The sequence below is a fragment of the Sorex fumeus genome, unplaced genomic scaffold (assembly GCF_029834395.1).
Source record: "Sorex fumeus unplaced genomic scaffold, SorFum_2.1 ptg000029l, whole genome shotgun sequence".
Taxonomy (NCBI): domain Eukaryota; kingdom Metazoa; phylum Chordata; class Mammalia; order Eulipotyphla; family Soricidae; genus Sorex; species Sorex fumeus.
The window spans coordinates 4,649,683-4,660,779 of NW_026606086.1; the positions used below are offsets into that span (position 1 = coordinate 4,649,683).

The 11,097-nt window shown below is 60.8% G+C and overlaps 1 protein-coding gene across 1 annotated transcript; it reads left to right on the top strand.

Annotated features, from left to right (window-relative positions):
* Positions 1–512: 512 nt before the first annotated feature.
* LOC130024609 (CAP-Gly domain-containing linker protein 1-like) lies at positions 513–10,700 on the top strand (the record flags this gene model as incomplete). The annotated part of the gene is given in 8 exon segments (XM_056115313.1): positions 513–597; positions 1,334–1,875; positions 2,825–2,949; positions 4,124–4,346; positions 7,854–8,028; positions 8,031–8,050; positions 8,405–8,500; positions 10,041–10,700. Coding segments are annotated over 8 exon segments (1,926 nt in total), but the record flags the coding sequence as incomplete, so codon positions are not given.
* Positions 10,701–11,097: the final 397 nt, after the last annotated feature.

Consider the following 11,097-nt stretch of genomic DNA (forward strand, 5'->3'; position numbering starts at 1 on the left):
CACACATGTACATACGCACACACGCACACACAAGACCAGCCATCACTGCTGCGTCGCCTGCCGGCTCGTCAGTGTCTGGACGGGGAGGTGGTCAGTGACAGTCGCGGTGCTCAGGGATGATTTCTGGCTCCTGAATGTGTTTGGTGGTGGGAGTGATGGCAGGGAGGGCGCAAGGGTCAGCTGCCCGCAGGGCTAGTACCTGTCCCCTCTGCTCTCTGGCCCCGAATCGGCAGTTGTTTGTTTGTCTGTTTTGGATTGAGTTTTTGCGCAGGAATGACACTTGGTGGGCTCAGGGGGCTGTGCAGGAGACTGGGGGTCGCACTCGGGGTGGCGAGTGCCAGACTGGCAGCTCTCTGGGCTCCGGAAGCTGCTGTGGTCGCTCGCCTGAGACAGACTCTCTCCTCTGCTCTTCAGAGATTTAGTCCTGAGAACGAGTGTGCCTCAGAAGGCCCCACAGTGGGCTCGATGGTCGGGGCCTGGTAGTGGCCGCGGCAGCGTCTGACCGCCTGACCATGAGTCTGCTGAGGCCCAGCGGGCTGAAGGCCCCCACCAAGATCCTCAAGCATGGGAGCTGGGCCCTGAAGGCACCCTCGGCCGGTAAGTGCGCTCAGCCCAGGCCAACGGAGACTCATTCCCACCCGGGAACCCCATCCCGAGTCCTCGCCAGGGAAGGGCTCCCTGAGCTGTAGACACGTCCGTGGCTCTGGGGACAGCTCTCACACACGAGTGTCACGTTCTGTGAGTTTACTGTCACGGCAACCGGTGACAGCTGAGGCGACCAACCCGCTCCCTTCTAACTGCTAGCTCCCTTGCCCGGGCTTGGGGACAGGCTTAGGGAGGTGGACTCACCTGGACTAGAGGGCCTCATTGCCGGCCAAAGCCACAGTACAGTGGGGAGGGCAACTGGCACCCCATGTGACTCTCCACCCTCAACCTCACCATGAGTAACCCTGAACGGAGAACCAGAAATAGGCCCTGAGCATTGGCTGTGTTGCTCCCCGCCCAAAAGAAAAAGAAGATGGGCCAGTGGACACAGCAGAAATAAGACACTGGGTTCGAGCTTTCACCTGGCTTGGTCCGTAGTATCACGGGGTGTATCCAAAGATTTCCCCTGAGCTGCCCAAAGTATGACTGCGGCCTGGGATGCTGCGGTAGGTGAGCACGTCCGCTTCACGGCTGGCCCGGCCAGGCTTCGCCACAAGCAGCCCCCGTCATTGGCTGGGAGTAGCCACGAGCACTGCTGGGTGTCCCTCTCCCCCAACCACACTTTAACTGGACCTGCACAGGCCCTTCCTGTCCCTTCTGACCCTTTTGACCGTTTCTGCTGTTCCAGCGGCTGCTCCCGTTGAGAAGACCGTGCCTGGGGAGAAAACCCCCAGCGCCCCCTCCTCGGAGATGCAGGAGGAGTTTGTGGGCGACTTCCAGGTGGGGGAACGAGTCTGGGTGAACGGGAACAAGCCTGGATTCATCCAGTTCCTCGGGGAGACCCAGTTTGCCCCTGGTCAGTGGGCCGGGATCGTCTTGGACGAGCCCATCGGCAAGAACGACGGCTCGGTGGCGGGTGTGCGCTACTTCCAGTGCGAGCCGCTGAAGGGCATCTTCACCCGGCCGTCCAAGCTGAGTAGGAGCTTGCAGGCCGACGATGAGACCAACTGCCAGCAGCCAGCGCCTGCCGCCTGTGCCACACCGCCCCTGTCGGCCTCCCCTGCCCTTGCCGGCACCGCGAAGGTGCCCCAGTCCCCCGCGAAGGAGGCACCGGCCACCCCTCACATCAGCAGCCTGACCAGGACGACCAGCGAGTCCATCTCCAACCTCTCTGAGGCTGGCTCCCTCAAGAAAGGGGAGCGGGAGCTGAAGCTCGGGGACCAGGTGTTGGTGAGTGCCGAGGGCATTGGTCGCGGGTGGCTGTCCATTCGCCTGTCTGGTTCATCAGCTCCTCCAGACTCGCGGTTTGGGTGGAAGCACGAGCAGCCGGGACGCCTGGTCCTGCAGTTTCCAGCGTGATGGATGCGTGCGGGGATGCTGCCAGTTTTACCAGTTTAGCCAAAACAGGGTGGAGGGGTCATGCCGTGGGGAGGGGTCATGCTTTGCACGCCTCTGACCCGGGGTTTAAGTCTTGGTCCCATGTACAGTCCCCCAAGCACATCCCGGAGTGATCCGTGAGCACCAAACCAAGAGTAAGCCCTGAGCACTCTGACTGTGACTCAAAAACAAACCAATGAACAAAGTTGGAAATCGGTTCTATTTCTCTGGTTTTCGATGTTTTTGCTTGGGGCGTCACAGGGTGGTCGCACACAAAGCACCCTTCCCCCGGTGCTCCAGCCCTGTTTGTCAGCATTCCTGTCAGTGTCCAGCGCTGTGATTCTGTTTTGCTCTGTGTCCCGGGAGCCAAGCGTCAAGCCAAGGCATAGTGAAGGAGAACTGGAAGATCGAACTCTGCTAAGATACGAGAACAGTCATTTTCCTTTAGCTGGTTTCTGGCTTAATTGTTCTCCAGCGGTGGGGTTGCCAGTGCTCCGCTCCCACACCCACGGGGCAGCGATCCCCTCGCCACACCAGGTGGCTGGCCTGGGTCAGAGATTCCCGGGGGTGTGGTCAGCCAGGCCACCGGTGACAGCGAGTGGGTGTGAATGCCGCTGCCTTGCATGGACACTGAGCAGCAGCGTCTGCTCACCCTGTAGGGGTTGCGGGGGGAAATGGCACTTTGACCTTTGGGGTTTCTTCAGGAAATCCCGACTCTGAAGCCAGAATGTTCATCTGCGGGGGTGGGGGCGCTGTGCGCAGTCCAGGGTGCCTGACCCACGTCCCTCCATCCCTCCTGCAGGTGGGAGGCATGGAGGCCGGTGTGGTGCGCTTCCTCGGGGAGACGGACTTCGCCAAGGGGGATTGGTGCGGCGTAGAGCTGGACAAGCCACTGGGCAAGAACGATGGTGCCGTGGCCGGAAGGAGGTGGGTCCCCCTGCCCCCCAGACAGCCTGGGTCCATGCACGGTGCCCGGGAGGCGCTGAGAGGACTGCAGGCCACTTCACTTGGTTCTTAGGCGGGGCCACTTCCGGTGGCACTCGGGGACCCTGCAGGGATGTGGGTACAGCCTGGGGCCCCCATATGCAGCTGTGCTCGGGCCGCAGGAACCCCCCGGGTCTGCTGTCACCCTTCAGATGCCGGGGAGGCTGCTTGGAATCGCCCTTGGTTTGCGTGGTGGGGGTGGGCGGCATGCGAGCGAGTGTGGGTGTGAATGTATGAGGGAGTGTGTATGTGAGCGTGTGAGTGTGGGGCTGTGAGAGTGTTGGTGGGGACATGGGCATGAGAGTGTTGGTGGGGGCGTGGGCATGAGAGTGTTGGTGGGGGTGTGAGCGTGTTTGTGGGGGAATGAGAGCGTGTCAGTGTTGGTTTGAGAGCGTGCAAGTGTTGGTTGGGGTGTGCGTGTGTGTTACTGTGGGGCTGTGGGTGTGTGGAAGTGTTGGTTGGGGTGTGAGTGTGTGTGGGTGTGGGAGTGTCGGTGGGGTGCGAGTGTGAGTGTGTGTTGGTTTGGGTGTGAGTATGTGTGTTTCTGGGGAGTGAGTGTGTGTGAGTGTGGGGCTGTGGACATGTGGGAGTGTCTGTTGGGGTGTGAGTGTGTGTGTTTGACGGGGTGGGAGTGTGAGAGTATGGGAGTGTTGGTTGGGGTGTGAGTGTGTTTGTTGGGCTGTGAGAGTGTGGAAGTGTGGGAGTGTTGGTTGGGGTGTGAGTGTAAGTGTGTGTTGGTTGTGGTGTTTATGTGTGGCAGTGTTGGTTGGGGTGTGTGTGTGTTTGTTAGGTTGTGAGTGTGTGTGAGTGTGGGCTGGTGGAGGGTATGATGTTTGTTGGGGAGTGAGTGTGAGTGTGGCGCTGTGGAAATGTGGGAGTGTTGGTTGGGGTGTGAGTGTGAGTGTGTTTGTTGGGGTGGGAGTGTGAGAGTGTGGGAGTGTTGTTTGGGGTGCGTGTGTGTGTGTGTTTGTTGGGGTGTGAGTGCGTGGGCATGTGGGGCTGTGGGAGCGTGTTCGTTTGTGGGGGTGTGAGACTGTGGGACTCAGTGGACTTCTGGGTCGGCGCTTGTGTCTCTGGCCGAAGGTGTTTTTGTCCCCCCCCTCCTCGTTGTCCGCAGGTACTTCCAGTGTCAGCCCAAGTATGGCTTGTTTGCTCCCATTCACAAAGTCACCAAGATCGGCTTCCCGTCCACGACGCCGGCCCAGGGCAAGGTGGCCGCCGTGAGGCATGTGATGGCCACCACCCCCGCCAGCCTGAAGCGCAGCCCTTCGGCCTCCTCGTTCAGCTCCGTCAGCTCCGGGGCCTCATTCGAGTGCAGCAGATCCGGCCGCACGCGACTAGTAAGCAGCCCCCTACCACTGCGGGGTGCTCGGGCCCCCACAGACTCCCACAGCCCCAGGGGCGAGAGGCGGAGCAGGAGCACGTGGGCTGAGCAGCTCCGGGTGGCAGGCGAGTGGCTTCCCAGCCACCACCAGTGACAGGAGCAGGGATGGGCCTTTCCTGGGGTGCTCAGGGCTACTCTCTGGCCTCAGGCCACCTTAGGGATGAAGTGGGGTAGCTGAAGGGGGCGCCTGAGGGTCAGAGCAGGGCCCAGAGACTCTGGGGAACGCTTGGCCCTTCATCTTGCTTCTTTGCTCTCTCCGTCTCTCCCTGCTCCCTCCTGTCCCTCTGTACCGCTGTCCACATGCAGAGTGGCCTCGACTTCTGTCCATTGCGGTGCCGCAATTCAAAGCTGGGGCCTCGTGGCTTCTCCTCTCATGTCGATCTGAGTCATAAACACTAAAGTGTGTCTGAATATGCAAGGGTGCCCTGAGATATTGTCCACAGGGAAACGGGCCCACGATGGAGAGGGTGTCCCGGGGGGCTGGCTTTGCTGGGGGCTGCGCTTCCTGCCGCCGCCTCTGCTCCGTGCATTGACCCTCGATGCGGAAGAGGAGGGAGTGAGTGTGTGTGCAACGGAAGATACAAAACAGATGACACGGGAACGGGAGCCAGGAGGCCACGCGCCGTGGGCACAGGCCTGGGGCCAGTCCTGTCTTGCTCGACCACCACCAGGTTTCCCTGCCCCACCTGTATCCTCACGTCCGACTCCTCCTTCCCTTCGCCTCACCATTTAGGAGGAGAGCAGACTCAGAAGCCCCTCTCCTTCCCTCGCGAACCAGCCCATTTGTGGAATTTGGTTTTGTTTTTCTGCTTGACTGTGGGCCATACCCTACAGTGCTTCAAGGGGCCGTTTGCAGTGCTGGGGTTTTGCCGGTGCCTCCCACCTCCAAGCAAGAGCCCTACGCCTGAGACGTATCTCCAGCCTCCCCCCGCTATCTTGTTTGGTTCTGTTTTGGGGTCACACTTGGCAGAGCTCAGGGCTTTCTCCCACCTCTGTGCTCGGGATTATTCCTGGCGGGCCTCCGGGATTGAGCCTGGGCAGCGCTGGGGCTTCGCTCTCCAGCTCTTTGGCCCCTGCCTTGCATATCTTTATGCAGGGTGGAGCTCACTCCTAAACTGAACATCACCGTTAGCGTCTATGACAGGAATATAGAAAGATTCTGTGTGACTTCACGGAAGTATACCTCAACAACATAATTCCATAAGTGCACACACAAGCGTTCATACACACAGTCACTCATACATGTACACGTAGTGCATACCGTATATACACAGGCTTATGGGTATACACACACAGGCACATACATGCATAAACACAACGCGCGCATGCACACAGGTGCGTGCAGATATGCCCACCGGAACATACATGCACGCATACATACATGCACACGGGTCCGTGCGTGCCCTGTGGAGGCCTCCCTGTTCGTCTGTTGGCTGAGTTGCTCTTCTGAGGTACCAGGCTCCCACAGAAGGCCTGGCCTTGCTGGGATGGAGCCTGGGGCCTCACAAACCACGCGCAGGGCAGAGGCTTTGGCATCAGCATCCTGAGTTCAGCTCGTGGCCCCGACCTTGCCCAGCCCCTCAGCACGCGCCTCCCCCCATGCTAGGGGTGCTGCTTTCTCCCTGCTCCAGCGCCTGAACCTCACAGTCTCGTCTCCATAGTTGGCTGAAAGAAGCCCATCGCTCCTGTGCTGGTTTCCTCAGGGAGCTGTCTCGGGCCCAGGAAGCACGTGCGTCTGGCCTGCCCCACCCGCTCAGGCCAGGAGGCTCAGGGAACACCGCCGCCCGCCTTTCTTAGTTTTTATTTTTGCTCTTTGGTGTTCACCTGGCAGTGCTCAGGGACTCCAGGCGTGGTGCTTGGGGGCTGCTCCCGGTGGAGGGGGGTTGAGCCCGGGTCTTGGTGTTAGACCCCCAAGGCTGGCAAGCTCTTCCCAGCCACCCCTTGAAATCCGAGTTGACTGCAGTTCCCGGGAGCACTGCACATGGCTGGCCCGAGAGCTCGTGTGCTCCTAGAAATTTTAGTTATTATTTGGTTTTGGGGCCACACCCAGGGGTGCTCAGGGCTTATTCCTGGCTCTCTGCTTGGGGGGTGGGGTCACTCCTGATGGTGCTGGATCTTGAACCTCTGCAAGCACCTTCCCCCACCCCCCCAACAGACTCTTTGGCCCTGGGGAGGGCATTTAATCGGACGAGATATACTTTAAGTGTATCGGGAAATCACGGCCAGGTCCTTACGCACAGGCAAGGATGATCCCGCTCTCCGGACAGAACCAGGTGGCTAGAGAGCTCCCAGCAGGCAAAGCAGCAGTGGACAGCCTGGGCCCTGCTGGGCCCGTCGGTCAGGAGGCGTTTGGCAGCAGCTCAGATGATGCGGGGAAGCGGCAAGAGAACCTGCGGCTGGACTGCAGCAGGGCGATGGAACAGGGATGGCCGGGCAGAAGGAGCGGAAGTCCTGGCCATCACCGCTGCAGCCCCCGCCACCATGTGCCCGAAGAATGAAGATCAGGTCCCGCCATGTCCCCTCCTGCAGGGGCCGTTGTGCAGAGAGGGATCTGGGTCTGCAGAGCGACCATGAGCGACCACGAGCCCAGGATAGAACGGACAGGACCCCCGGTCCCCGCAGCCCTTCAGCCCACTCCCCTCCCCTCCTCACTGTCTTTGCCTCTTCTCTCCTTCCCTTTGTGCTTGGTCTTTCCCTGAGCTGCCCTTGCTGTCCTGCTCGCTGGGCGTGAGCCCTCACACATTCGAACCCACCACTTTTTCCTTTTTTTTCCCCTGGACTTTGGCCATGCCCCAGCAATACTCAGGACTTACTCTGGACTCTGCACTCAGGAGTCACTCCTGGTGGGCTCGGGACCCTATGGGGTGGGTACCTGTAATCCAGCTCAGGTCAGCGGCGTGCAAGGCCAGCGCCTTTCCCGCAAGTTTATCATTCTAGCCTCTCATCTCCCATTTTCGAAGGCAGATGGCAAAGGGGTCTTTTATAGGGTCACACCCAGTGACCCCTGGGGGCACGGGGCCATTCCCAGAGACAAGAGTCTCTGGTTACTGCTATTCAGGCATGGGGCGGGTGCCCGGGAGAGCGAGGTGAGCTGGAAGGAAGAGGAAGAGAGAAGGGACAGGCTGCCCAGGGAGACCCTGACGGACCTGCAAGGCTGAAGATGCTGGAGCCGGCCTCAAGCTCAAGCCAAGGGCTCAGCCTTAAGGAAGCTCAGGCCAGAGCGGGCTGTGGAGGGGGCTGCCTCCGGCTCTGCAGAAGAGTCTCTGGATTCCCACGAGGCCCGAGATCAGTGGAGCCCAGGTCCCGTCCAAGGATCTTCGGGAAGGTTTCATGACGTTTCTGCTGAGAGTCGCTGGCCCATATGCAAGGATGCAGCACTGCTCCATGTGCTTTGCCGAGGATCACCGCGAGCATGCCCGTGTCGGCCGGCCCCATCCCCTTCACGTCTCTTTTTCCTTTGCAGTTGCCGGAAACCTCCTCCCGCTACGCCCACAAGATCTCTGGCACCACCGCCCTCCAGGAGGCGCTGAAGGAGAAGCAGCAGCACATTGAGAAGCTGCTGGCCGAGCGGGACCTAGAGCGGGCGGAGGTGGCCAAGGCCACGAGCCACATGGGGGAGATAGAGCAGGAGCTGGCCCTGGCCGGAACGGGCACGACCAGGTGACGTCTGTGCAGACGGCAGTGCCGGGGCCGAGAGACGCCTGCGGTAGAGGCTGGGCGCGAGCTTGGTGCAGGCGGTGCAGGCAGAGGCCGTGGGTCCCCGTCTGCCGTCGTTGCGGTGGCGTCCGGCGCGTGGCTTGATCGCATGCGCCTTCTGCTCGCCCTGTGGGGGTTTAGGGAGTGCCGAGTTGTCCGCGCCAGTGCTTTCGTGGTGTGGTTCCCCTCTGGCCTTCCAGAAATGCCGTAGCTTAGGTGGGAGATCCATTCAGCTTGCCGTGGTGACAGGTGGCGATGCCAGCCCACAGAGGGCTGTTGGGGGCGGGCGAGGCCACTCACGCGCCATTGCCTCTACAGCACGTTCTGGAGCTGGAGGCCAAGAACAATGAGCTGCGGGCCATGCTGGAAGCGACCGACTGGGAGAAGGTGGAGCTGCTGAACCAGCTGGAGGAGGAGAAGAGGTGAGGCCGTGCCCGGAGCTGGGGGCTCCCTCGGCTGGGGCACTCCTGGCCTTCCAGGGCTGTGAGAACCAGAAACCAACGGGTGCCCAGTCCTGAGCGCGGCCTCACCGGGAGGGCTGGGGGGGGAGCTCAGTGGAGCCAAGCCACCCCCGGCCCTCCCTGCTGTGTCCACCTGGCCTGGTATTCAGGAGGCCTGTGCTGGGTGGCAAGGAACTGTCCTAACCCAGTGGGCCCTGTGGGAGTCCCTGTGGTTAAGTCCCAGGCGGGAGGAAACCCACAGTACTCATGGGGCACGACAGCAGACAGACAGGGCTCAGGGTAGGCTGCAGACAGACGGACGTGGTGCTCAGGCCGGGGTGCAGACAGACGGACGCGGGGCTGAGGCCTGGCCGCAGACAGATGGACACGGGGTGCTGGCCGAGACCGCCTTTTCAGATGGGCTCCCGGCAGTGTGGTGCCCAGGGGCACTGCCAGTGCCTGGCTCAGCCCCTCAGCTCCACGTGCCGACTCGACAGTCACTGGGAGCCCCTCCTCTCCCCGCCCCCGAGTCGTTGGCTGCTTCTCCCCCAGGGGCTCAGTTGTTGTCCCAATGTGGAGACAGGCGCTGGCTGGGAGGGACTGACAGGCGCCGCGGGTCAGTTTTTAACCACCTCTGTTAGCTGCGAGGCAGAAAGGGTTGATATGATACTGCACCTGGCGTTGGCTCGGCCTAGCTTCCTCCTGTAGCCTGCGGGTCCCACCCAGTGCTCGAAGCTGAGGGGACTCGCTGACTTTCTTTTTTTTCTTTTTGGGTCAACCCAGCGATGCTCAGGGGTTACTCCTGCCTCGGCACTCAGGAATTACTCCAGGTATTGCTCCGGGGTCCATAGTGGTATGCTGGGAATTGAACCCGGGTCGGCCACGTGCAAGACAAACGCCCTGCCTGCTGTCCTCTCGCTCTGGCCCTCCCCGACTCTCTCAGCCCTCCTGTGTGTGGAGCCGGGGGCTGGGTCAGGCGCATCTACAAGATGGTGGCCCTCATGGGGGGCAGCAGTGACGCCCCTCACAACGTCTCCCTCTCCCCCACAGGAAAGTGGAAGACCTCCAGTTCCGAGTCGAGGAGGAGTCCATCACCAAAGGCGACCTGGAGGTAAAGCCCGGGCAGGTCCCGGAGGCTTGCAGGGTGCAGGCAAGGATGCGGGGCGGCCTGGCCGACCCCGCCGGGACCACTTCTGCTGGAGACTCCGAATCAGACAGGGATACCTGGGGTCATGCACCTGGCAGGGCCCGGCTGACACATCTCTGCTCCTTGGGGCTGGAGGCTGCTCTTGATGAGCGTTTTTCTCTCGTTCTGACAGTCAGGTCTATGCCTTTGCCTCAGCTTTGATTTTCAGTCGAGCAGCACAAATCAAATCCTTTAGAACCCCATTTTTTGGAAGCTTTTCCTTAAAACAAGAAGAAGCAAACAGTCAGTTTGATAAAGACAAATTTCTATTTCTGCTTCTTTTCCTTCCTGTTTTAAGTTCATGGAAATTTTGTTTTCCCACCAGAAGGAGGTGAAGACCCTGCAGGTGGCCTCTGAGAAGCTCGCCAAGGAGAACGAGTGCCTGAGGGCCAAGCTGGACCATGCCAACAAGGAGAACGCGGACGTGATCGCCCTGAGGAAGTCCAAGCTGGAGACGGCCATCGCCCCGCACCAACAGGCCATGGGCGAGCCGAAGGCATGCGTGAGCCAGGGCGTGGGCACCGAGGCGGCCGAGCTGGCCGAGCTCAAGATGCAGATCGAGAGGCTACAGTTCGAGTACCAGCAGGAGGTGGAGAGCCTGAAGGCCCAGCAGGCGGCTGAGCGTGCAGCACAAGCCTCCGAGCTACAGACGCTCAGGTCGCGGCTGTTCAGGACGGCCCAGGAGCAGAAGAACAGCCTGGAGGCCGCACGGGCCAAGCTTGAGCAGATTGAGGACCAGCACCTGGTGGAGATGGAGGACGCCCTGAACAAGCTGCAGGAGGCAGAGACGAAGGTAAAGCACCTGGACGGGTTGCGGGCCGTGTGTAGTCAGCAAGCCCAGGCCCTGGCCAATGCCACGGCACAGCTGGAGGCCACCCAGCAGAAGCTCTTGCAGCTCGATGGGCTCTGGAAGGCCAGTTCCGAAGGTCAATTGGGAATGGAGAAGCTCAGGCAGCAGCTCCAGGTGGCTGAGCAGCAGATTCAGGAGTTAGAGAATGCAAAGCGGGCCGAGAGCTGCAGGTTGGTACTCGGGCGCCCTCGCCCACTTCCACGCTCGCTCCCTGCATGCTGTGTGTCAGTCTGCTCGCCGCCGTGTTCCGGCTTGGTGCTGACAGGTCTCCCGGTCACGTCCCGTGCGGTTCCCTCTGAGGGGACTGAGAAGGAGTCGGCATGATTCGGGGGTTGTCATTGGTCCCCAGCACCTGGATGCCGTGCTAGCCTTGGCCCCGGCTAATCGGGCCCGTCTGGGGTCTTTCTGAAACAGAGAATTCTTCACCAGGCCAGTGAGAAAACAAGATAGGAGCCCCCAGAGCAAACCTCTGCCCCCCACCTCTTGGGCTCGCTGCATACTCGCCGAGTTCGCCCAGACACTTGGGCTCGAGTCA